Source organism: Aquarana catesbeiana, linkage group LG05, assembly GCF_042186555.1.
Source record: "Aquarana catesbeiana isolate 2022-GZ linkage group LG05, ASM4218655v1, whole genome shotgun sequence".
NCBI classification, from domain to species: Eukaryota; Metazoa; Chordata; class Amphibia; order Anura; family Ranidae; genus Aquarana; species Aquarana catesbeiana.
The window spans coordinates 389,911,931-389,938,360 of NC_133328.1; the positions used below are offsets into that span (position 1 = coordinate 389,911,931).

The following is a 26,430-nucleotide window of genomic DNA, read 5'->3' on the forward strand; positions in this document are numbered from 1 at the left end:
CCACATGTTCCTTGCCATTAGTCACATACAGAAAACCTTATATAAAAAATGACAGTAATTACAGGAGATTGCAGGATTCTGGCTGCAATGGATTTCATGAAACTCCCATTAAAGAGGACGCAAAGTCTTCCTCTTTAATTGTACCTACAGTTAAGCCTATAGTAAGACTTACCTGTAGGTACTGTAAATATCTCCTAAACTTGCACCGTTTAGGAGATATTTACTATATACGCTGCCGCCACTGCCATCATCGGTGCATGCGCACTAAAGAAAGGACCCATGCCGTGACCGGCGGCACCTGTGCGCATGTGCGAGAGTGACATCATTGCGGCTCCGATCAATCACAGCGCCGGATCCCGCGAACTGGAAAGTAACTCCGAGAAAGATAACGGCCTTGGGAGCAGAGTGTGGGCGGCACTGTAGGGCATCGTTGTAAGGTAAGTATTTCATAATGAGCTAGTATGCGATGCATACTAGCTCATTATGCCTTTGTCTTGCACGTTATTCTTTTTTTTTTTAATTTTTTTTGGAAGTTTACAACCTCTTTAAAGTACATTATTGAAATTCTGACTTCAGTACAGATGTTGTATTTGCTGAATAAGTCCACTAAATTATTTTACTTGTTGCATAGAATTGCTATTTTGAAACCCTGTCAAGTCTATAAATAAGGTAGACTGACAGTAGTCCCTTCTTCGGTGGACTATGTCTCCTACCTCCCCTCTCTTCCACTGTTGCAGCCTATTTTAGTGTTTTTGTCATTCGACTCTTAGGGGATGTCTGTCTCTGCTACCATTCACTTTGATCCCTACATCACTACTGAATCCTGTAGTGATGGAGAATGGAGGATGAAACCAAGGCATGCAGCAGGGGGCACAGGCATCCAACAATCCTGTAAGTATTTAATGCCAAAGACACCGAAGGAGGTTGCAGTGCTGGACCAGAGGGAAGGTTAGACTTACAAACCACAGAAAAGATGAGTATAATCCTTCTTCTTTGCAGATAAGTGTTGTTTTATTTTATTTAGAGACCTGACAATTATTTTATTTAGAGACCTCTTGAAAATATAAGTTTAAAGTTCTGAAAAATACTAAGAATTAGTATAGCGTTTGCTCCTAAGAATTGTGGTCACTTTTGTAAAAGAGGTCAGTACACAATATTTAGTAACAGAAGCGCTCTTCTTCATTAACCCAACATCATTTCAGATTAATTAGCACAGTGGAGAACTGGGAATTCTCTAATTTCACAATTAAAGGGAAAACACTAGGTATTATGTGAGAACTATTCCTCTCATTCTATTTTCATGTACCTAGATGATCAAACGGTTTATTGCAGATTTATATAATCAAAATGGCTTCCTTAATGCACGTGTATAGAAGATTTATGGAAGCTGCCATCAAGAGTGTATCTCTGGGTGAGCATCTTTAGCACATATGGGCTAAAAACCAGTCCCTTTCAAATAAAAGTATATCAAATAATAATGGAAAAAAAAAGGGATTAAAAGGTCTTTCACACAAATGTACTCTTTAATTTGTTAGTGAAATTTGACTGGAGTTAATGATTAGCCACATCTAATGGGTTAAGCTTCCTGGAACAGATCCCCCCTCCTCCTTTTCCTGGTTCCTTGGTCTAATTGTTCCAAAATGCATCCGACTTTACACCTGCAAAGGAACTGCAGCTTACTCCTAATTTGTCTTGGTAAAGTTATACTATTATACAATGTTATCAGTGACTACCAGCCTTGCTGGCATGAACAAGTCCCCTGTGAAAGGATATCATTAGGATTAAAACAAATATGTTACAATTTGGAAACATTGTTTTCCTGCTTGTATTTTTCAGAATATACACCACTAACACAACTGGACTCTGCTGGACAAGAAAAAGGACCACGGGAATATTTTTGACAAAGAGCTGGCTGGCTACTTCCCTACAGTCCTTAAACTGGGTGTATTTGAATTTCACTTCTCCATTTCACCCTATTGACCACAACTTCATTTTTTCACACAACTTTATATAAATATTCTGATGAATGCATTTAGTGCTTCTAGAAAATCCCATCCCATTTTTGCAACCTTTTTTGTCTGATAAACTTATTCCAGCTATGAGTCAGTTCTGTTGTCAGTCCTTTCAGCTCAAAATAAACTTAACATGGGGAAAATACAGAGGTTGCTTTAGATACACTGTATATGAAAATGCTAGTTGTTTGACTGCCATTCTGACATTCTCCATAAAATTTATAACGAGAGTTGTAGACACTCTTTAGAAAAGTGTCGGGCCTCTGCACAGCAAAGGTCCGAGCCTGGGTCAAATTCATGTACCTGCCATCTATCCTACAACTTCACACCCTGCAGAGGGTGGGTGCATGCCTTTCGAGACACTGTTGAGGACCAAAGACTAGTAATGGCCAGCACACCAAAATAGGCAGATCTCAACTTTTCACTGAGATCTTAGTAGAAAAACATAGCTTTGACAAATTTGGTCAAATGTGTTTCTGAAACATTTGACCATCAAATTTTGGAAACACGAGTCCACTTTCTCAAAGTGACAGGGAGGTGATATTAGGTGCAAAAGCTACCTGTAAAGAAAAAAGTTAGATTTTATACTTACTTCTTCCATTTGTGGCCCCCAGGTGAGGGTAATGTCACACTGCTCTACCAAGATACTGGGGAAAAGAGACAAGCCTAAATCTCCTGAGAAGATGCTCTTAGGATGTCTTCTCATGCGATTTGACCCACTCTACATCCCTTGGGAATGGATGGTGATGTCATGCTTAGTGATGCAGAAAGATGTCAATAAGGCAACAATAAAATCTAACATTGGTACACTGTAAACGTTTGTATAAATATACTCGTTGTAAATATAATTTTACCAGACAATTTATACAAGTGAGAGGGCCAGGACAGTATATGTGAACCTAATGAATAGAGTTTCCCTCTATTATACATCCAATTAGTTCGCAAAAAAATTACATTCAACTAAGGGTCTTGGTTCAACTTGTCTTTGAAAAGTGCAGTAAATTCCTCCCACTTACTTTAACAGCCTCCCAAGTACAAAGAAAAGGTATATTAGAAGGGCACAAATGTGTATGTGCAGATGTGCTGTGCCACTAACCCTGTTATTAGCATCTTTGCAGCATTCAGGGCAAGGTATGACAGGTTAATAAAAATATGCAGGTATGCATTCATGTTTTTTTTTCCTGCAGTGATAGTTGTCAGAGTTCGAGAAAGGAGAAGTCAAGGAAAACAGAAAATACCAACTGATTGTGAAGTGAAATGATCTCATAGTGAGCAAGTGAAGCCACACCAAAGTAAAGGCACACACATATGAACACACACAGTGGTACAGTGGTAGGCGTGTGAGAAATCATACGCTCACTTGTGCAGACACTCTCAAGGTGTATTATTATGTACTTAGGAAAGAAAAGCATAGGTTGTTGATGCCAGAGGCTACTAGAACTCAGAGACACTAATTAATAAGCAAAGCAGTTATTAATAAGATTAAAGGCTGCCATGTGTTTAGAATCTCCACCTGTTCCTCTAGGATAAAACATCAATGAATGGCTCCTCTACAGCTACTTATTACAGTAACACATATATATTGTGATCATACCCTGTCCTTTCAAAAGTAATATTATGAAAGCATATCTAAAGGCAAAACATTTTATATAGCTTTAGTAAAAGTAAAGGATGGTTAAACCCAAGCCATTATTTGCTGTCTGTATTTTGTTGGGGAGATTTCTCTTTGCTTCCTGTCCTGGCAACTGAAGCACATTTCTACACAGTAAGGGGAATCTCCTTATAGTCACTTGTTAATGGGACAGATGTCACCATTGGAAAATGTCCCCTTACCGTATGATCTGGTGACAACTGTAAGATTCTGGATTTCCCATTGCAAAGTTCACCAGGGAAGAGGGGGCAAATCACAGGCAGCAAAAATACCCTACGTTTTTTTTTTTTTGCTCCTTACTCTACTTAAGGCAAAAAACGTTCTAGCTTTAGAAACACTTTAAAGTAGACCTTCCATGAAAATGGAAGGTCCACTCTATTGAAAGTCCCATACCCCCCAAAGTCAAATCACCTCCAAAAGGTGTTTCAACAATAAAGCTTGCAAAAAAAAAGAAAAAATAGCTTACCACTGACTCGGCTTCTGCTTCCAGGAGGTGAGGGTGGTGCCACTGTGCCTCACCGTTACCTCCTGGAAAAGATGGGTGCTCATAATCCTACAAGAATGCAAATATGCAATGGGCCCCAACTCTGGGCAAGTTTCATTTTAAAACAGTTGTAGTATCTCACAGCCCTTTATACCTTCCTCACCGTTATGAAAATCCACCTGACTGGAAATATGAGGAAAACCTTGGTTTTCATGGATAGTACGGCAATAGCTGTTTTTCTGGATAATTGTTGAGGTCAGATAACAGACACCAGTCCGGTTTTTGTGTCTATGCTCCCTCGGATGATCAAGGCATCATAAACATCATATGCTTTGTGAATGGCAAAGCACACAGAGAAGGCGGAGACACAACGCAGGAAACGGTGTGCATTATAGCAGCCTGGCTGATGTCAGCGATTGACCAGAAGTAAAGCTTCCATGGTACTATCCTAGTAGGTGGAAAAGAGGGTTTTTAGCAACTTTTTGTCCAGAATGATTTTTATAACAGTTAGAAAGATATAAAGTGCTGTGAAGCATTAAAATGAAATGGATCTTGACTGTAGTTAGGATTTAATCATAGACATGGTACACTTACTAAAAATGCTAAATATTAACAGAAGACAATCCCTTCATCAAGACACCTGATCATATACTATTGTAAACAACTAAATTACCTATTAGCATATTTATTGTTATTTTGATCTAGACAGTGATTTAATAATCTGGCTCTAGACCAGGCCTTTGAACCTTTGTCCATTGGCATTCTGAATAGCTGATGAAGTATCCAGCTACCAATGGCTACCAGCAGTCACATACAATCGAGCTAAATTCCCAAGCAACTATTGCATCCTTCAGCACCCATTGTGTGTTTGGAATGCACAGGCCTGTTTCCAGTGAGCTGCCAGGCCTTCAGTGAATAGGATACTTTTCCTAAAAGGCTGCTGATTTGATTATTGTATTCATGTGCGTAACCAGCCCATTTATTTATCTCACAAACAACTCCTTTCTTCATTTTATTCTTTGTACTTATCAACAGCGCAAACCTAAGCATTCAGCATGGCATGTCATCTCCAGGGCTGAAGGAGAAAATAATGGGCCAACCACAAAAAAAATAAAAAAATAAAGCACTTCTTTATTCATCGCCGTCTATTAATTCGCCCTCTTGCCGAATCTATGTGCAGAAGTATTTGTCATCTCGTGGCAGGAAACAGGTAGTTCATTTTTTTTTTCTCTTACAATTTTAGCTTCATAAATAAAAGTGTGCCTCCAGACAGCAAAATTCCCTATTATTCCACCCATTTCCTGGACACAGAATGACGCACCTAAGATTTTGACAAAGGAGAAAGTTTTGCCTTTTAGGTATATTTTTGTAACAGCTTGTAAAACATGAATCATTACCAGAAACTTTACTTTTATAGGGAAAATTTGTCTGTTGTGGAGTAGCAACTATCTTTAGAATGTTGATGTAGGAGAACAGACTGTGGCTTTTAGGAAAGATGCATGATTTATTTCACTGGGTGACCTCCTAAAAAAATGATTTCAGTAAATATATTTATTTACATACGACTAACATACTGTAAACTCCAATCTCTTGGAGTTGGAGTCGGGAAGAGCTAAACTGCGGCCTCTGTCCCTGTTGGTGAGATTTTCCTTTACCACCCTCCCCAATGACAGTTGCCACCTGAACAATTTTTTTTTTTTTTTTTAAATATTTGTCACCGCAACAGGTGGTAAAGGGAAATCCCCTGCGGTTATAAGGTTGTCAGTGGTTTCAACTAAATTTTGTTTTTTTCTCTTACTTCATGTGGTACCTTTGGGACAGGAAGTGAGAGAAACTCTCTCCAAAAGGGACACAAACAATGTAAACCTGAAAGAAGTTCAGATTCTTTCCCACTCTTCGGAAAATTGAAAAACGTGGTTAGAGATGAACTTTTGTTACTTTAAAAACTTTGTTCTTATGTACAGTTTGTAGACATTTATGTTCTTTGGTGAAGCAGTCATGTAGGAACAGGGGTGGCAGGGTTGAAGGTTACAACTGGGCCCTTACTCCTGTGGTCCCATACGGCCAACCAAGCTATATCCAAACTTCTTCTGCAGCTCTATCATCTTGAACAAGTATGTGGATAAATTATTTCCCCTTTAAGGGGGTCATACTGTGCAAAGTGGATGGGGCTCTGTACATTTGGGGAGAATAGGTGCAGAAAAGGTGTATGGAATGTTGGGGGTTTAGATATAGTAAGTAACTGGTGGGCATGTCAGGGGCAATGGGAGTTATGGTTTGCGTCTTCCATTTCCCCAAACAGTATCCAGTTAGGTAAATATAGGACAGAAATGGTTATGCTACTTTTTGACAGGGCTTTAAATGAGCTTCTTTGCAGATAATCTTCATATGTATAGGTACTTCAAGTAGTGTTAAACCCTGAAACTAAAACTGCCCTTTACATTAAGCTTCACACAATTCATGTAAGCTAGGGAGTGTATATAGTATGGGCCACTGGTGTTGCGTGGGCGGCACGAGAACAGTACTGTGCTTAAATTCAAAGCACAGTGCTGTATGTGCATCAGTTTGGCACAGCACCAGATCTCAAAAAGACATAAACCACCACTGTACATGTAGAAAAAGGAATGGTCCCGAATACCGCACATCTCACAAAACCCTGGGTGAATGAAGAGAGCAGCCTCAGCCCAGACTGCGTCCAGACCATGCCCCTGAACGCATTTCGCCCTGCTCATGGGGGTTAGTCATGGAGGTTGATGGTTTGGCCCAGCACCAGAGCTTAAAATGACATAAACCCCTGCTGTACTGTGTGTCAGCCAAACAGCACCAGCAGCCCCTAATGCACCGGCCGGACACAGTACTAGAGCACTGAAAGGCAGTGATCCCTACTGCGCAAGGCACAAGATGGCGGAACTGCAGATGTTAGGATGTCACCAGGAGACACCCTTTAGTGAGAAACTCAACAGAGGAAACTTTCATGGGCTGATAATGCTGTAAAGGCAGCACAAAACTGGAAACAGGAACAAAATGTGTTTTAAGGTATGCAGCTACATTTATTTTTTTCTAGGAGGGTTTAATATCAATTTAAGGAAGAAAACTTAAGCAGTACAGAGATCTACAGAGTAAGAACTTCAAACACCTTGCCACCAGGATTAATTTAGATTTCTCCTATAGAAAAACTGGTATTATGCAAAACCTACAAAATTGTGTCTGAACACAAGCTTTCAGCACCCAGAAATCCAAGCCTACTGATTCAATGAACCAAGGCAGGACTAATTGCTACACCATCGTATATGTGTATTATATTTCAATTCGTATATTGGCAAGAGCACAAATGGTGATTAAAATCTGATAATAACTTGATGACAGATTTGATTTTGAAAAAAAAAAAAAAGGTGATTAGCTTAGTCTTAAGGAGGTTTTTTAAACCATGTATTCTATAAACAATAAAGGAGGTCCCCTTTTTATACCTACTGTCATGGAATCTAGTCATTGTCTGTAATCTTAGAAGAATTAAATTGTTTGCTTAAAATGTTCCACCCAACATCAGATCCTCCAAGCACACACATTAAATGTGTTTAGTAGCAGCTATGCCAGAGGGCGAAAGCTATATAATCATTTTCATTAGAACTTAGTTGGTCCAAAGCATTTTCTTTAACTTTCCAAAGCACTATCTACCAATTTAGCAGACATTTAATAACCATAGGAATCAGGAATGTGAGGCATAAGCATATCCAAGTCTACAAAGCACACACTGTTATTTTCCCCCTCTCTCTACAAAGTAAAATACACTCTGTCTTGTGTTGCCTGGGTAATCAGCGTCCATCTAATGGTATTCTTGTGAATCTTTCCAACAATAGTTCCCATGTTCTTACTGGCACAGGAGCTCGGAATACGGTATGTTATTGCTGCTAAAACTTCAGAAGTATTTTTCTAAACCTTTAAAAGAAGTAGGGTTAATGCCAAGTGTTCTAGCGATAAAAAGCAAGATACAGTATTACTAATTAGGCAGCAGAAAACCCAGGCATTTTGAGGGAAATTCCAGACTATAAATGAAACCAATGAGAGAGCTTCAATTGCACTTCACTAATCCTGGCAATCCACTGCTGCCCAAATCCAGAGCTTGGTTCACACTGCCACAACTTGGGATCCGACTTGTGAGACCCCAAGTCACATGACATGTGAAATCCCATTTTAGGCAATGAGAGCTGTCTTAATTAGCACTACTAAAGTTGCTCCGACTTTAGAAAAGGTTTCTGTACCACTTCAAGGCGACTTCTATCCGATTTGTTCCCATAGACTTTAATGGAAGTTGCCTCCAAGTTGGACCCTCATCTTAATTGATGTGATTTGGATCCGATATTACAGGAAGATTACACAGGCATTCCTTGAAGTTGCTTCAAAGTCATGCCAAAGTTACGCCAAAGTCGCGTCAAAGTCACGCCGAAAGTCACCTGGCAAAGTGGCACCGAAAATGGCACGACTTTCAAGTCATGGCAGTGTGAACCGAGCCTAAAAGATTACAGTGAACGAACATCCTAAAGCTTCAGCTGTGTAACTTTCTCTCTGCAACCTGCAGCACGAGCCACATTTAAACTGCCAACGAAGGTGTTTGATGGCCGTGAAAAAACTTCTTTTGGTATCAATATTTTTTTACATTTGTCCTGTCATATGCATCCTGTAGTGGGTGTGTTTGGGAATTCCTTTCCTGCATAATAAACTGGGGTTTTCAGATTACTCACAAAAGGGATTGAGTTGAATTGGTGAACTACAACAGTGTTTCTCAACTTTTTTTCCAATCAAGGCTACCTTTAAAATTATGCACAATCTGGAGGCACCCCATTCTATAATGTAAAAAACTAAACTAATAATTTCATATAATGCAGAGGCATCAACCTACATAGGACAGTCAACATTAGAGGGAATTTATGCTTACAACGCAAAAACACTTTGGCACTGACTAATATCCCAGCATTTCTCTTCTCCCTCAATTTTTCTCCATCGTTCAGCTAATGTGAACCCAGTACTGATGGGGAGGGGCAAACAAAGATGTCCTCAGACACCTGATGTCCGCCTTTTAAACCTATGACATCATTGGTTGTTATAATGCCAATAACTGACCTACATAGTGACCAAGGCCGTAATGCTGCACAACAAAAACTTGTGGCTTTGTGTAATAAAATAGGCAGGCTTGGACCACGTTGACAAGTTTTTTTTTTGCCAATTTGACCCAATTTTTAGTCATTCTGCCAAGGCACCTATAGAAAAATCTAGAAGGCACCCTGGTTGAAAAAACTGCACTACAATAATGCTGTATTTCATCTGGAGGCTTATTTTCTAATGTTTACCTTCATAATGAGGTCCATTCTGTAGAAACCTTCTTAACTACTCCAGTAAGTCATGTCAAGTCATGTATTCACTTTTGCAATCAGCATTAGTGACATTCTAGCAGGTCAATCTTTGCCTCTTTAGTGACTGCAACAATTTGTAATTTACATACCAAACCAAGCTGCTGCTTTTAGGCTACCCCCAGACTTGAGATGATCATTGCTCAATATGGCTGATAACAACTGAATAGGGTACGATAGTATGTCTATGGACACATTATGGCCATTGCAGAAACTATGTGGCAGAAAAGGGGAATGATTGTATGTATAGGGATACATTATAAGCATTGCAGACACCCTGTGGCTGAAATAAACAATGACTGTATTTTTATGGATACATTAGAGACATTTCAGAATGACCACAGGGGGAGATAATGATGGCACCAGGAGTGCACCCACAGTGGCAGTCTTATTATCTGACTACTATGTCTATAGCTAGTCCTAGGAGTCATGATTACTGTATCTCTTTAAAAGACCAATAAACGTTAAACGGAAGTGGCATAACCCAAATACAACCGGTGATAAATTGCTAACATTGTAAAGCAGCCTATAAAGAAATTAAAGCAGCTAAGGCCAACCATAAACAGAGCAAATTTCTTTCCTGCAACCACGGGTTGATTCCTCCATCAACCCAGACAGTGCTGACCATGAAATCCCCCCCCCCCCCGCCAAACCACTGTGTTCTCCCTGGGGGGAGGGGTTAAGGATATACTAGCCGCTAGTGATAATCGCATGCAAAATCCGACAGGCTGTTTGTACCCAAATTGATTGATCGATCAGCTTGGTACATTCAGCATGCCCATACATGGTTCAAATCTCGGCTAGTTCCTGCTGAACCAGCTGAGGTTTGAGCTATCTATGGATGGCCTAAGGACGCAAAATGTATTTACTTAATAGCCTATTAAACTTTTTTTTCTAATAAACTTTAAATCAAATAGCAACTTTTGATACAACATGTACATTTTACATTCTTGCTCTTCCATATTTGTGTTGTTATATTAAATATACAGATTTATATATTGGCCACTAGAGGCACTGTAGATTAGCTACTGCAATGATTGAATAAGATATCAGCTTCCAAGGGAGCGCATTTTTTCAGTAAGATGGCCAACTCATAGACTTGTCTTGTGGAAGGGTTCCGTAAGGCACAGTCATTGTGTAGGACTGCAAAAAAAAGCAAAGTATCCAATGAGCAAATACAGTGTTTATTACAGAATGAAGTAGGCCCCTTTTAATGCAGCCATTTTTTCAGGCAAATCTGAATGGAAGCTCAATGTTAGTTTATGGGCAGGCAGATATAAACAGACAGGCATCTGTTTACATCCAATTAACTCAGATTAATGTTCATTCACATCAGCCTCTTCATAGACCTAACATAGGTCCATTAAACTCCAGTTTTTACTACTTCACAAGAAGTTGGAAGAAACTGAACATACAAAAGTGACATCCATTCCATTTTGCTCTGACCCTGTGAACAGATCCCCTACTGATCGGACGCTACCCCTGTGAAAGGAGCCTTATACTAATATGTAGGAACAAATGTGACAATTTATTTATTGACACTAACGGCTTCTGTTGGAGATAATGTAGTTTTCCAGACACCAGGTCATATTAGCTAAAAGTAAATGAGAATGTATAAAGAACAGCAACAAGTCGAAGGCATACAACAATCACATTGTACATCAATTTATTGCACCCCAGAAACATAATGATTTGTGTGTCTAGATGGTGATAAGTAGATCAATGGCCATCCCACCAAATGATTAAAGTGTTTCTAAACCTAGGACCCTGTATTCACTATATCTGGTCTCCCACAGTACACAGAACATGGAAATGCAATAGTTTTAGTAAATATAAACTGCTAAATAATTTTTCTCATCAGCAGTTACAGCAGTCTTATGTCATCTATCAGTGTCTGGTTTAAGCTTGTAGGAGGAGTTTTCATTCTACTCTGACTGTCCTATGAGGCTGCAGGACCCCTGGCCCACTGTCTGGACAGTGCTGATTCGCCCTGGGCTGATCACATGTACGCTCCCAAAAAAAAAAAAAAAAAAAAAACAAACTCTCTAGCATCAAACTGAGCATGTGCAGTTTGTCCCCAAGGCTCTGTTCTATCCGGAGATAGTTTGGGGACTGTGAAATAAGGCGATGACCAGAGAAGGCAGGATCAAACAGCCTTTTTACACAACGCAGAGGATTAACCCCTTAGGTTCCACAATGAGTATAACAAGCATGCTTTACTGCATATACAGACTGATTTTTACTGTGGTGGGTTTAGTAACACTTTAAGCCCTATATTGTTCTTAGCCAGATATGCGGAGGGAGAGTCTATTAGTCTAGCCATATGTGTTTAACCTAGTCAAAACCATTATCTGTCCAAGACAATCTGGTCTGATTTTAAGCAGTGTTAAGTAACAATTCCCATGCGCTAGTGCTACTCTTAGGGGGACTTAGGCATTCCAGAACTGACATATGCTCATAACAAGGGTAAATTGAAATTACAAGCTACTATTTTTTACAAAAATTACACCCTTCAGTATATCAAAGCAAAATCACAGCCTCACACAATGATATAGGTGTGTACAAAATGATAACCTTCTGTTAATATACAGCTGTCATTTCAAGGTATACGGGTCCAAATATAAACCTAATGCAAATGCCCTCCTCTTACCAGAAGAGTATATGACAATAATGAACAAGAAAACGCTATTCCAACATATTTTTGGAATGCAATTTGCGGGCACAAAATGAGCTGTGTGATTCTGTGGGAAAGTGTCAGCTTGAATCAACGTATTAATGTGCTTATGAAGGGTTTTCATCTCTTGGTAGTCTTTCTACAAAATACATGCAATGGGTAGGTTTAACAATGGAAGAATCAGCCTGATCACGACTGCCTTTAGGTCTTGTGAATAAACCCTCAAGAAAGTAGTGCATTGTTGTGCTGAATCTTGTTCAAACTGCCTTTTCTTCCAGCAGAGATAACAGGAGTAGAGCCAAGGACAAAGAGCCTCTTCTGAGCCTTACAGTAGAAGCAATGTCATGTAGATGAGACTGGAGGATGTATACAGGCTGGAACAAGAACTCCGCACCTCTTCAGCTTGCTGCTACTTGTCAATGCTGACCTTTTACAGTCCCGAGGTTCACCAAGGCAATTCACATACATATAGTATACTCTCCCATTATAGCCCAAAATAGCCAAGATGACAGTGGAAGAATTTGGAGTCAGAAGGGCTAGTTTATTATTATTATACAAGATTTATATAGCATCAACAGTTTGCATAGCGCTTTACAACATTAAAGGGTTGGTTTACCTTTATAATAAACTTTGTAAAGCAGTCAAGGAGCCTTGGTGGTTTACAAATCATGGTGCAATGTAGGGTAATTGAACTTTATTTAAATGACATATCTGTATTCCAAATACGGCTTCCATAATGTTCGGACCAAAAAACTAGCATTTTCATGCAAATAGGTCAGTATGGATGGTACATCGAATGCTCTCCCCGCAATCCCAGGAACAAGAGTGGAGCTGCTGCGTTGCTTGTCCACAGATCCACACAGTGCACCTCAAATCCGTACCTATAAAGTGCACTCTCCCTTGTCCACAAATGCTTAGGGTGTTCTCCCTCATTCACAAATAGACACAAGCTCACTGTGTTCTCCCTCATCTACAAATCTACACATGCACAATGCGCTCTTCCTTGTCCACAAATCTACACATGCACAATGCGCTCTTCCTTGTCCACAAATTTACACATGCACAATGCGCTCTTCCTTGTCCACAAATCTACACATGCACAATGCGCTCTTCCTTGTCCACAAATCTACACATGCACAATGCGCTCTTCCTTGTCCACAAATTTACACATGCTTAAGTGATCTCTTCTGTATCCACAAATCTACACATGCTCAGTGCTCTCTTCCTTGTCCACAAATCTACACATGCTCAGTGCTCTCTTCCTTGTCCACAAATCTACACATGCTCAGTGCTCTCTTCCTTGTCCACAAATCTACACATGCTCAGTGCTCTCTTCCTTGTCCACAAATCTACACATGCTTAGCGTGATCTTCTTTGTTTACAAATCCACACATATTCAGTGCGCTCTAACGCATCCATAAATATCTGCACATGCTTAGCGCACGCTCCCTATTCCACAAACCTGCAAATGTGCAGTACGCTCTCCCTCAACAAAAAATCCATACCTGCACTGTGTTCTCTCCCTCATCCACAAATCTGCACATGTTCAGCGCTCTCCCTTGTCCACATATCTACACATGAACAGCGCTCTCCCTTGTCCACAAATCTACACATGCTCAGTGTGCTTGTCACAGCAGCACTGAGTTCAGCACTGCTGTGCCAGGGGGTGGGAGAGCGCACTGCACATGTGTGGATTTGTGGACGAGCAATACAGCAGCTTTACGCTTGTTCCTGTGATGATGGGGGGCGTGCTTAGCGTATAATCTATACTAGCTTATATGTAAGATGGCGCTGACCACTCAGAAAGCTACTTTTTGCTTTGCGGAAGCTACGGTTTGTCTACAGATATGTCACTTATCTATGCTCACTACATGTACCCAATCAGGTTCAACAGAATTTTAAAAAGATAAACTACAATACTGAGAAGGATAATCATTACGCTCAATATTCTCCCATTTATCCAATGCAGAATCATCATATACATTGTATCCTAAGCACTCAGTCAATATGGGATTGTTTCATATTGTAGTGCAAAGAGCAACAAGATTGTACAAGGTGCAACAGCTCATAATAGACATTAGAGCTATCTATGCTGGAGTACTTTGTCACTTGTTATTTTAGTAGATCAATTATTCTTTATAGGTAGTGTTTTAGAGGTTTTTTTTTAAGGAACAACATCAAAAGAACAAACACAACTCAGTGGTAAGCCCACCACCCCTCATCCATACAAAGCTGAATTATTACTCTGCTGACATCCAAAGATAGGGAGGGATCTAGGAGTAATGACAATGTAATATTTACAAACAATGTGCCATAGACTAAACAATGCAAGATCTGTAAAAATCACAGCAGGATTGTCATTTTTTATTACCTTTTTGAACAAACCTGTTATGATTTCAAAAGCATCAGCCAAGTCTAATACTTTTTCATTACTAACAGATATATAGGTAAAGAAAACGGATCTTCAGGATATAGGAAAAGAATGACAAGTTAGCGGCTACAAATACTGTAGCTGATGACCTTTATTAAAAGGACACTTAGCTGTCCAAGGATCCAGCACCGTCCTCACCCAGGCTGGTTCTTCACCAGTCATCGGATCCCCAACATGTTTACTAAGGGAAGTCAGTTGTGACTTCTTTGTGGCCTCACAGCCGGCTTCCCACTGCGCATGCCCGAGCCGCGCTATGTGAATGGTCCCGCGGCTTTCTGGTACCAGTGATGCCTCCCAGAAGACTGCGGGCAATAAGGAAGGGTGGTCCGAGTGGGAGTGGGTACCTGTCAAAATCAGGTGCCCACTCCCCCCAAAAAAATAACTGTAGCCAAAAGTGATAGAGGAAGGGAAAGAGGAGGAGGAAAACCAGAACTTGCCCTTTTGGGTAAAGTTCCGCTTTACGCTGGCCGCACACGTTTAGACTTTTCTTCAATACTTTCGTACAAAAAATCATTCGCTAGAACATTCTTTCTTGCCTTCACTGAGCAAACTAATTTTGCTTAAAGCCCTTCAAATTTTGTCCAGACCTGCTATTTGAACGGCATCCCAGACGTATTAAACAGGTTTCATGACAATATGTACGATTTTTCCAAACGAGAACCACATTCAGAGGATTTTTAAGAAAAGAAAAAATTCCATTCCACTTCTTGGACTTTTTCTGTCACTGCGGTCCAAAGCGGACATCAATTTGACCCCAATCATTAGGAACTTAAAGGAAACATCCTGAAAATGAAAACATTTTGAACAAAATTCTACTGGCGTATGGCCAGCTTATTAGAGGGATCTTCCAATACAAGTTTCTGGCAGAGATTGAGAGACAAGTCCTAGGATGGCCATACATTGTGCGACAAAACTGAACGACTGATGTCTGATTTGACAAAATGATCGGGTTGGACATCGATCAACCAGGACAAAGATATAAAAAAAGACAAGGATGAGCAAAAAAAAAAAAAAAAAAAGAAGATTGTACGGGGTTGATGACTTTTTTTTGTGATTCACCACTTCCAATCGCTCGGGAGCACAATAAGAGACCAGTGCTGCCGTCCAGTTAACTTGATCGATGTATGTACACAATGAATCATAATTCAGGATACACATGTATGAAACATTGATTGAATTATGTGTGGCACGCGATCAATGTATGCGATCGATCGGTTTATAGCAGTGTATATGGCCACCACTAGCTGTAATGGCTTAGTAGAGAGAACCTGCCAGATTCCCCCTCCCTGAGTGCTGGGACTTGGATGGGAGCGAACCCCCCCCCCCCCAGTGAGTGTCAGCAGCTCGCACGCCTTCACACTGAGGGGTTAACCTTTGCCATAGGGCCTCATTACAAAGTCAGACTGCGATCCCACTTTGGGAACATTCCAGCCTCCTATTATGAAGAAGCATGGAGCCAGACTCCATCAGGATTACTAGAAGTCTGCCAACACAATCTATTCCTACCAAGCACTAGAAATCAGCCTGATCCTGGGCAGCAAAGCTTTTACAGACACATATGCCATCCTGTCATCCCAGATCCCAGCACTGCTGCCACACAGAAGCTCATCCCAACCCTTGAAAAGTGTCAGGCAATAGTAGAAGGCAGGGAAAAGTTGCTCTCACCTTGTACTTCATGGTTGCACACTCTCCGGTGGTTGCTGTTAGGAAGCCTGCATTGGATCAGTGTTCATAAGAAGGGAACAGAGAAATCACAAGCGACTACTACAAGCTGGTCTGCTATGTGAGAGCTCTGTTTAGGTTGCACCCTGCAGAGTGTGATCACATTTGCATACTGTCTCCTGATAGGCTGGGAGGGGCAGGGCTTAGTGACAGGGGGGGTGTGGCGTCCCCTCTCTGTGTACACAGTATTTGGAGTTGTGATGAACTCTTGCAGGAATGATCTGATACTTCTATATCGGGGCATAGCTGTATTTAACACAAGGGAAGGCAGCTCACATAGCTATGTACTGACAATAGCTTCCTGGAAGACAGCACATTGTTTTATAGGGCACTTTATTTTATAAGGTATTATTATTATTTCATCATGTGGGTGAGCAGAGGAAGAGTGGCTTGGTTGCAGGAGATCATTTCCCCCTGGATCAGTAATAATGATATAGGTTGGGCTGGTGGTTGTGATTGGAGATGCTTCCCCATTCAGACCCCAATTAGGGAAGCTGTTATATATATGTATTCTCTCCTTGTCCAGCGATTGACATCAACTTCCTTTGTGGCCATGAGATGTTATGTGATGTGACTTAAAGAGGAGCTCCAGCCACCCCCCTCCCCAAAAAATAAATGAAAACTTAGCAGCTACAAATACTGTAGCTCAGTGGGGGGGGCGCTCATTAGGCCCACCTAATCCATGCGCCTGGCCCCTAATATCCATGCAGGGCGCTGGATGCATGGATTATTAGATTGTAAGCTCTTCTGAGCAGGGTCCTCTTAATCTTCTTGTATTTTATTGTATAATAACTGTATTCTCTCCCATTTATATTGTAAAGCGCTGCATAAACTGTTGGCGCTATATAAAGCCTGTATAATAATAATCATTTCAATGTTTTTTTTTTGTTCTTTGAAGCGTGTGATTAGAGCCAGAGGCTCTAATTGGCATTAAAAAGGCACTGCACCCCAAGCCCACCTACTTGTGTGACAATAGCGAATTATTATTCGCTAATGTCTTACTGCATCTCCTCCCGGCCAATCAGGAAGCAGTCCTGAGACTTGATTGGCCAGGAGTCGGATGGAGCTTGGCCACGAGTTAGTATGGGCGCTTGACTGGGGAGCTCCAGCGGGGATCAGCGACTAATTAGCAGCACACAGCAACAGTGCCAGTAGAGAGGAGACAGCCCGCACTGTGTGCCCGAAGGGTCAATATGACAGGGAGCTCCGCTTCCCACTACTCGGCGAACTCTGCACAGCCCAAACGGCTCACAGGAGCATGGTGGCCTTGAGAGGAGAGGCTGAATGGGACATGGAGCACACTCCCTCTCCACAGTAGGGGCCGGTGAGTAAAAAAGAAATGCCTGATGCTGGGGACTCAGAAGTTGACTTTGCTCTGGAGCTACAGCAAGCACTTGCTGACTTCCCTGTCACTAACCAACCTGCATGAGCGGGAGGGGGGGCAAGCTTGTTTACCGCCCCCTCCAAAAAAAATGGAGCACCAGTCGCCACTGCTTTAGCTGCTGACTTTTAATATTAGGACACTTACCTGTCCAGGGATCCTGCGATGTCGGCACCCTAGCCAATTTTTAAATCGACTCTCGGGTGCTGCCGCCATTCTTTCTAAAGGAAACCGGCAGTGAAGCCTTGCGGCTTCACTGCCAGTTCCCTACTGCTCATGCGCGAATCTTCCGGAAGTGGGGACGTGTACCTGTCAAAAACAGGTCTCTGTACAGCAGCCCCCCTAATATTTACCTGAGCTCCCTCTTGATTTGGCGATGTGCACAAGAGCATCAACTCTTCGAGGACTCTCCCTCCTCATTGGCTGAGACACTCAATTACAGCCAGTAAGCCAATGATGAGAAAAAGAGGGGGTGGGGCCAAGCTGCGGCTCCATGTCTGAATGGATACGCAGAGCTGCGGCTCCGGAGTGTGCCTGCTTGGGTGCCACCAATGTAAGCTGCTTGCTACGGGGGCACTCCACAGGAGGGAGGAGCAAGGAGCGCCAGCGTGGGGAAAGGAGGAGAAGGACTACTTTGTGCAAAATCACTGCACAGAGCAGGTGAGTATGACATGTTTCTTCTTTTTTTTTTTTTTTTTTTTTTTTTTGCCTTTAACATCATTTTAAGCCCCATACGCACAATCAGAAAATCGAATGAAAAATATTGCTTTCGAATCGGTCATACGATAATCTGATCGTTAGTACACAGCTTTCCAGAGCCGATCGTGGCAGTTCCTCTGAAAGTATCTGAAGAGACAAACATGAAATATTTTCACGTACGATACCAGATTGTACGGTTTTCATTTAATCAGTACAGTATTAGTCCAAAATAAATCGGAAGAGCAGGACCATACATGCCCAGAAAGGAAAGAATAGATTACAATATAATATAACACGACATCATTTGTGAAGTTGTATTCTGTCATACGAGAATTTTTTTGGTTTAAAAACCTCTTCATTTTCCATATGAGACTAGCATGCAAAAAGAATTTAAAAAATGGACAATCATTCATGCGGTATTCTCATGGGCTCTGTCTGAATCTGGAAGATAGCTGTCATTGCTGGGCCAATGAGATATGGACAGGAGCTTCCCTGTCTACAGCTGTACGTAAAAAAGGGGGTGGAGATGCTTGTGACAACAATGACCTTATTTGGTCATGTGCCCATATTGGGTCAATAATGTCACAAGCATTCCCACCCTGTCAACTGTGGAGCAAGAAATCTACTTCCCTGACACAGCAATGACAGCTACATTCCAGGTTTCGGACAAACTTGAGTTTGGCCTGAACCCAAGCTTATCACTAGTGACTAAATACAAAGAGTTTAGAAGGAAGAATTGCCAGAAGAATACAAAACTTGAACATGGGCTGCTATGCTTGCAGTATTCTGCCTTCAGGGCATTTGCCCCTAAGCGCATAGGGCCCTAAACAGAAGTACTGCTTGGTACAGCATTCAGTCTCCTCTAGTCACAGAATATTTCAGTCGATCATAGCATTTGACAGGGTTGCCTTGACCCCCCCCCACCCTCCAGGAGAACACAATGGACTCCCCTGTCATTGGCTGTATTAATGGGGCAATGGGAACCCGGTGTTGCAGGAAAGAAATTTACCCCTTATTTGGTCGGCCTTTGCTGCCTATATTTCTGTATCTAATGATTGACTTGCAGTAAACAAAACTTCTGATAATTAATATTTTTATCATGGGTTCAGTTTGAACCACGTTGGTTTGTGATAGGTTTGATTTAAAGTGGTTGTAAACCCTTACATACAGTGTACCCAGTGAAGTGAATGGCCAGAATTTTCAAAATCCAGAATTTATAAAGCTTGTCTGAGCTGACAGAAAAAAGGGACGGAGAGCTGAAATTGCAAATATGACGAAGAACTCTGAGAGCTGATTTGAGGTAAAGGACACCCCTTCTCCCCCTAATTCACACAGCACACAGAAACAGAGCTGAGGCTGTCAATTACGGGTTGTGCCCTTCCCTGTCACCTTTTTTTCTCATGGTGTCAGGGAAACTTGTTAGAAGTGATTCATGCTGATAGCAGATAAATGAAGCAACAGACAGAAATTACACTTAGTGCTTTTAGGTGAGACAAGTACACACTATAGAAGGATATGCTTTGTTCATATTTAATGTTTGAGGTGTACAACCACTTTAAGACAAAGCCGTTCTTTGACTTTAATAAGCAAAGTAACAGGTTTGGTGTAAAGCAAGCATCATAAGGTGACCATACATTCTTTCTCTCCATTCCCCACTGCTTTGAAGAATGCTGTATATCTGGGTATGGTGGTGGTGGGGTGTGACATTCTACTTGGAACCCCATAATGCAGTGCTTGGTGCCCGAGTGGCCTGTCAGGCCTAAATACTGGTATATGGGGACAATAAAGAGCTTGTTGAGCTCTGTGCAAGTTTCATCCTTTAGAAAGTGGAAACTTATCTAGGAACCTTGGGTTCCATGGTGGTGAAGTGAGATGGTGTGCAGGTCAATGTAAGTACAGGGACTTTACTGTTTCTGATGTGCAGCAAACCGGCATCTACAGGTTTACCTTAGGTGGTGTACAAAAATTCTTGTAGCCAAGCTGTTCACCAGTTCTTCTCCCTAAACCCTTGTTTTGAGAACTTCAAAGTCTTGCAGCTGTCGCAATCCTTAAACACCAATGTGTCATCACACAGGAGGAACTATCCTAACATAAGTGCCAGAAATGTGGAATGATGGGCCATGCATTCACAAGGGGTATTCAATAGAATTTTATTTAGGAAGTCATTGAGATATCTAACAAAAGTATATATGTTATGAGAAGGTTTGGGGCTTTATGTAGTTAATATATATATAAAAAATGTGAATAAAGACAATTGTCAGGATGACAACGAAAAGAACAAAATAAGCATATTTGTGGTGTTGACCTGTTTTCTAATTGAATTATTTAGACAATCTTTGTGGTATGAACTATTATAGAAGATGTCCTCATATCAATCATATTAATCATCATACAAAATGTGTAATTCCTATCATTAAGACTGATGTCAGACAGGCAACTCTGCGCCAGCATTCCTGCCTCTGGCGAGGATTGGCAGAATGTTAAGAGGCTGTCTGTCAGTCCCTATGGAATCACTCTCTCTCTCTCTGCAGCTGAGGCAGAGCTTCCATTGCTAGTGATTGAGATTAAAGTCATCATACACAGATCGAAAATTTGGTTGGTCAGCAGGGACCGGCCGAATTTCAATCCTTGTATGAGCAGGCTGATTCAACCAGCCGGTCAGATTTTTAACATGCGATTGCTGCTGGCGGCTATAGCCTCTAGCAGTAATCGTGTTCTGGCGGGCAGGAAGGCTCCCCGCGCCCACCACTGGCAGAACACAATAGTGTTTTCCGGGAGACATTCTCTCACCAACACTGACTGTGTTGATAGGTTAATCAAATGATTTTCTTTCCTTCCGCCCATATTGGAAGAAAAGAAAATGAAAACATCTATGGGCTGCCTAGGTTGCACTCAGGTCAGCAACAGATCAACATCTTGCTGCTTGTGGCTACAGAAGGTGCAACTCTATAGAGACACACAGGCAACCTCTTTAGCAATCCTACAGCTGGTGATTTGTCTCTAGCAGCAGAATTACCCATCTGCCAACAGCTTAATGGTGGTTATACACTCTTTTAATTTCTGATTGATATGTGTTTCAATAAAAAAGATCCTATCCACAAATTATTGAGTAGCCATAACTTCCCTTCTCATCAACTTTTGAGGCAGAAATGTATCGATCATTTTGCATCGACTGGAAGCACTGGGATGAATATGATCATCTTTCAATTGATTTGATATTGAGATTATATGGTGGTAAAAGGGATGGGATTAATAACTTACAACTGATTGATAACTTAACTATTGATTGAAATCAGCTTCCCCATATGTGGCATATCGTTCAAATGGATTTATTAATTATAGACCAAATATTCCTACTGGAAAAGATTGATTGGAAGAGAAATCAGTAATTTATTTAAGCATTTTGGCCACCACAAAGCTACAAAAACATATTAGCAAATTCAGGGCCATCTATAATATTGATTGGGCCCTGGGCAAAATTTTCTTGCCCCCCCCCCCATTTCATACAAAAAAATAGCAGGTAGACTCAAAATCAGTTTACTGTAGCAGAGCAATTGGTTGCCAGAGGCTATAGCCTATCCTTACTGCTCACTGACTTGTTGCTAGAGGTTACAACACATAATTTCTGCTTGCCGATTGGTTGCTAGAGATTACAGCACATCATTAGTGCTCACTCATTGGTTGCTAGGAGTTACAGCACATCATTACCACTCACTGATTGGTTGCTAGAGATTACAGCAGATCACTACTGTTCACTGATTGATTGCTACAGGTTACTGCACATCATTACCACTCACTGAGCAGTGGAGCAATCCCAAATAATTGAGCAAATAAAGTGGCACATTAATACACATACTACAGAAGAAGGTCAGAGATCGCAGACATACTACAGGAGAGCGTCAGAGATTGCAGACATACTACAGGAGAGCGTCAAAAACTGCAAACATACTACAGGAGAGCGTCAGGGACTGCGGGCATACTACAGGAGACGGTCAGAGACTGCGGACATACTACAGGAGAGTGTCAGAGACTGCGGACATACTATGAAAAAAAATTGATAGCTCAGATTGGTACCGCTGTACTAACAGTGTGATGTTAGTACAGCAATCTCCCCTACTGAGCTATTGTGTTCTGACAGGGGGATGCCCCCGCCGCCAGAACACTCTGGTCATTGGCTGAGAGCGCCTATCACGAGCCAGTCGGCCGCGTCTTCTGGCTTCTATTGGACCAGCTGCCATACACATGGGCCTAATGTCGAGCGTTTTTTATTGAACCGGTCAATGTTGCTCGACATTCGGCCTCTGTGTACTAGGCTTAAGGCAGGCCATAGATGGTGGGATTTTCTTTCCTGCAACTACAGCCAGTGTTGATGGGGGAATCCCTCCAACAGAGCTATTGTGTTCTCCTGGCAGGGGGACAGTGTCCCTGCCAGGAGAACACTAGCTGCAATAATCTCATGCCAAAAATCGGACAAGCTGGTTGTACCTAAGTCGATCAATGAATCGACATTCGTACATTCAGTCTGCCCAGTGCCCTTATATGATTCGAATCTTGGCCAGTCCCTGCTGAACCAGCCGAGATTCAAACCTTCTTTGGCTGACTTTAGTTTTATGAAAGCAAAAAAAAAAAAAAAAGAATATTACCGAGTGTGTACATTATAGTTTATCTTTTAACATTTCTGCTGTAAACAATTATTGAGTAGTGTTATCTAATTTATCAATGTCCAGCACATTCACAAATTAGGTTGAAAATGTACTGCCCCTGTGGGTACATATGCATGCATGTACGCTTTGAGTTACTTGTGTCTTACAAATGTGGCCCCTAAGGCTACAAGGACCCAGCCAAAAGAGATTACTAAACAATGCAGGAACACATCCTCCCCTAACTAAAATATGCACTGCAGGAATTAAACTTCACTCATTTGATTCACTGCCCACAATGGGACTACTGCCTTCCAATACAGAGATTTCTGCATGATAATTCCACATTCCAAGAAGCCACAGAGCACTTGGAGCTGCTAACCACATCTTTAAGTAGCAATGCAGTAGATTTAAGTTCTGTTTTGCATTGCAAATTACAGGCGTTTTCTCTACTCCACCCATAACAAGGTTGAGGAAAAATGTGCCTGCAGGGGCAATGACATTAATTATGTCATTCTGTCTTGCACAGGCTTCAGTAAACCAAGGGGAGGTCGTTTAAACTCAGTCATGTAGGTCAAAGCACTAGAGGTGAGACCCTATCTTGTTGTACAGCATCTGATGCTGGTAAATGATGGAAATGTATGACTACAACAGAACTCAGATTTCACCTTTTTCTTAACCACATGCCAAACAGGTTTTTTTCTGGCACTTTTTGTTTACAAGTTTCAATCAGTATTTTTTGCTAGAAAATTACTTAGAGCCCCCAAAAATTATACATTTTTTTTTTTTTTTTAGCAGAGACCATAGGGAATAAAATGGCATTTGTTGCAGTTTTTTCTGTCACACGGTATTTGTGCAGCGTTTTTTTAAACGCAACTTAAAAAAAACCCCATATATACCCCAACTTTTTTGGAAAATGTGAAAGATGATGTTACATCAAGTAAATAGATAATTAACAAGTCATGCTTTAAAATTGCACACGCTCGTGGAACGGCGACAAACTATGACTCCATGGACAAAGTTTTAAACGCCTTTACAGGTGTAAAGTTACTGTTTAGCATTACAGAGGTCTAGTGCTGGAATTATTGCTCTCGCTCTAACGTTCGCGACAATGCCTCATATGTGTAGTGCAAACATTGTTTACATATGCGTGCGCAACTTACGTATGGGTTCGCTTCTGCGCTAGAGTACAGAAGGATAGGGGAGCTTTACTTTTTTTAATTTATTTTACTTTTTCTTTTTTCTTTTTACACTGTCCCTTTAACTTTTTTTAAACACTTTTAATCCTATTACAAGGAATGTAAACATCCCTTGCAATAGAAATAAGGATGACAGGCCCTCTTTATGGAGAGATCTGGAGTCAAAAAGACCCAAAATCTCTTAACTTTTAAAAGCAAAAGATTAAAAAAAATGTTTGTTTTTTTTGTTAAAAATGCATTTACTTCCAGCCTGGACTGGAAGTGACGTCATGATGTCCCTCCGGTCCTCCAAGGCCTTAGAGTTGGCCTACGGGAGCAGCCAGCCACACTGTTGGATCGTTTCTTGGACAAACTGGCGGAAACGGTAAGCCCGAGAAACACCAGCGAACGGGGGTGGTTTTAATCCCCCATCGCTGCTTTGGAAAACATTCCAGCAGCTCATGAGCCACTCAGAATGCTTTCATGAGAAAGCCAGTTGCCGGCTGCAAAAAATGGTACCGGGGTTATGACTGATATCTTCAGCCATAACCCCAGTAAACCAATTGCAAACTGCAATGTATATATATTGTACGTACTGCGGTCGGCAAGTGGCAACAAAAAAAAACTGATGAAAACGGACTCAGATTACATCAGCTAACATCATTTTGCTCATCCGTCTTCAGCAGGGCCGATCCTGGGCAAGTGCACATGGTACACCGTGCCCAGGTGCCACAAGCTAAGCAGTGTTGCCAACTGCCCTGTGACTGGCTCAGCTCGAAACTGCTCATGTGCAGTTCTGGAGATGCTGGAGAGCCAGCCGCCCGAGACGATCCGAGCCTCTGCAGTTGCGACAACTGCTCCGCCCCCTACTGCCTCTCAGCCAATCATCATTAGAGCGCTACTGTAACCTGCCCCTCTTTCCGCAGCCCATCACATTTGACAAGAAGATGTGGGCAGCTGAAAGACAGTGGGGTTGTACTGTAACCAGGCAAGTAAGTAGGTGAAGAAAATAAACAGATTTGAAGCTCCTGCAGATGCTGGCCGGAAAGGGGAAGCACTAGCAGTGAGCAGCAGTCTCTTTATTGTGTTTGCTGGGCAGAATGAGGCTGGCAGCATATGACACCCGCAGAGGGATGGGAGGAGGAGGTCACAAGGATTAATGCAGGGACCCCCCAAAAGTGAAGGACTACAGGTCCCAGTATGAACCCTTCAGAGCTGAGGATGTATCACACCCCGCCCCCCGCACAACTAGTGAAGTACTACAGGTCTCACTGTCCCAGCATGAATCCCTCAGAGCTGAAGAGGTGTCCCCCTGGCCCCCCAACTAGTGAAAGACTACAAGTCACAGCATGAACCCATGAGATCTCAGGGGTCATGAGATCTCAGAGGTTCATGCGGGGACTTGTAATCCTTCACTTTTGGGGGGATCACATTTTTAAATCTCAGGGGCTCATGTTAGGACTTGTTGTCCTCCTAGTTGGGGGTGGGGGGGTGTCACATCTGTCATTTTTGGGGGATGTGACCCTCCCAAAAGTGAACGACTGCAAGTCCCAGCATGTAGTTCCAATAAGCGTATATTGATTGATTTGCACAAAAGTTGTAACGTATACAAACTATGGGATTTTTTACTAGTATTGGTGATCAGCGTCTTATAGCGGGACTCGTTACCATATGAACATGTGTGAAAGGGAGGAGTTAGTAAGATGACCACACCCATGTGGGAGCACCATTAATATTTCTGCACCCAGGCGTCTGTGCCCTTAGGATTGGCCCTGGTCTTCAGTTCAGTTAAGTTCATATCAGTTTATATCAGTTCAGTTCAATTTTCAGCATTTTACATTTGTCTACATCAGTTTTTGCATCCCTTTTTTTTAGTCGTTGAAGAAATAAATCAGAGGTAACAACTCTAAAAACAGACATAAACAGAATGGATGTAAATGGACGGCATTAGTTTACATCCATTTACATCAAATTCTGTTCCGTTTCAATGGATCTGGACATTTGCTGCTCTGTTTAAAAAAAACAGAATTAAATGGACGTGGATGTAAACGGATGTAAATAGATGATCATCCGTTTACATCTGTTTGTCCATAGAAATGAATTGCTGTTCGTTTTTCATCCATCAATAGACAGATGAAAAACGGACACACAGA

At 41.6% G+C, this 26,430-nt stretch overlaps 1 protein-coding gene across 3 annotated transcripts in view; it reads right to left on the reverse strand.

Moving 5' to 3' along the window:
* The window catches only part of NEDD9 (neural precursor cell expressed, developmentally down-regulated 9), a 178,546-nt gene that overhangs the window by 32,386 nt on the left and 119,730 nt on the right, over positions 1-26,430 (reverse strand). Inside the window, exon 1 of one of the 3 annotated variants that reach the window (XM_073631058.1) lies at positions 16,323-16,497. The exons of 1 other annotated variant lie outside the window; for it this stretch is intronic. In XM_073631058.1, coding sequence (XP_073487159.1) covers positions 16,323-16,334 — 12 coding nt within the window. In that variant the 5' untranslated portion in view covers positions 16,335-16,497. Of the gene's footprint in view, positions 1-16,322; positions 16,498-26,430 lie in introns of those variants that run through there. One more of the 3 variants, XM_073631057.1, reaches the window with a different exon arrangement.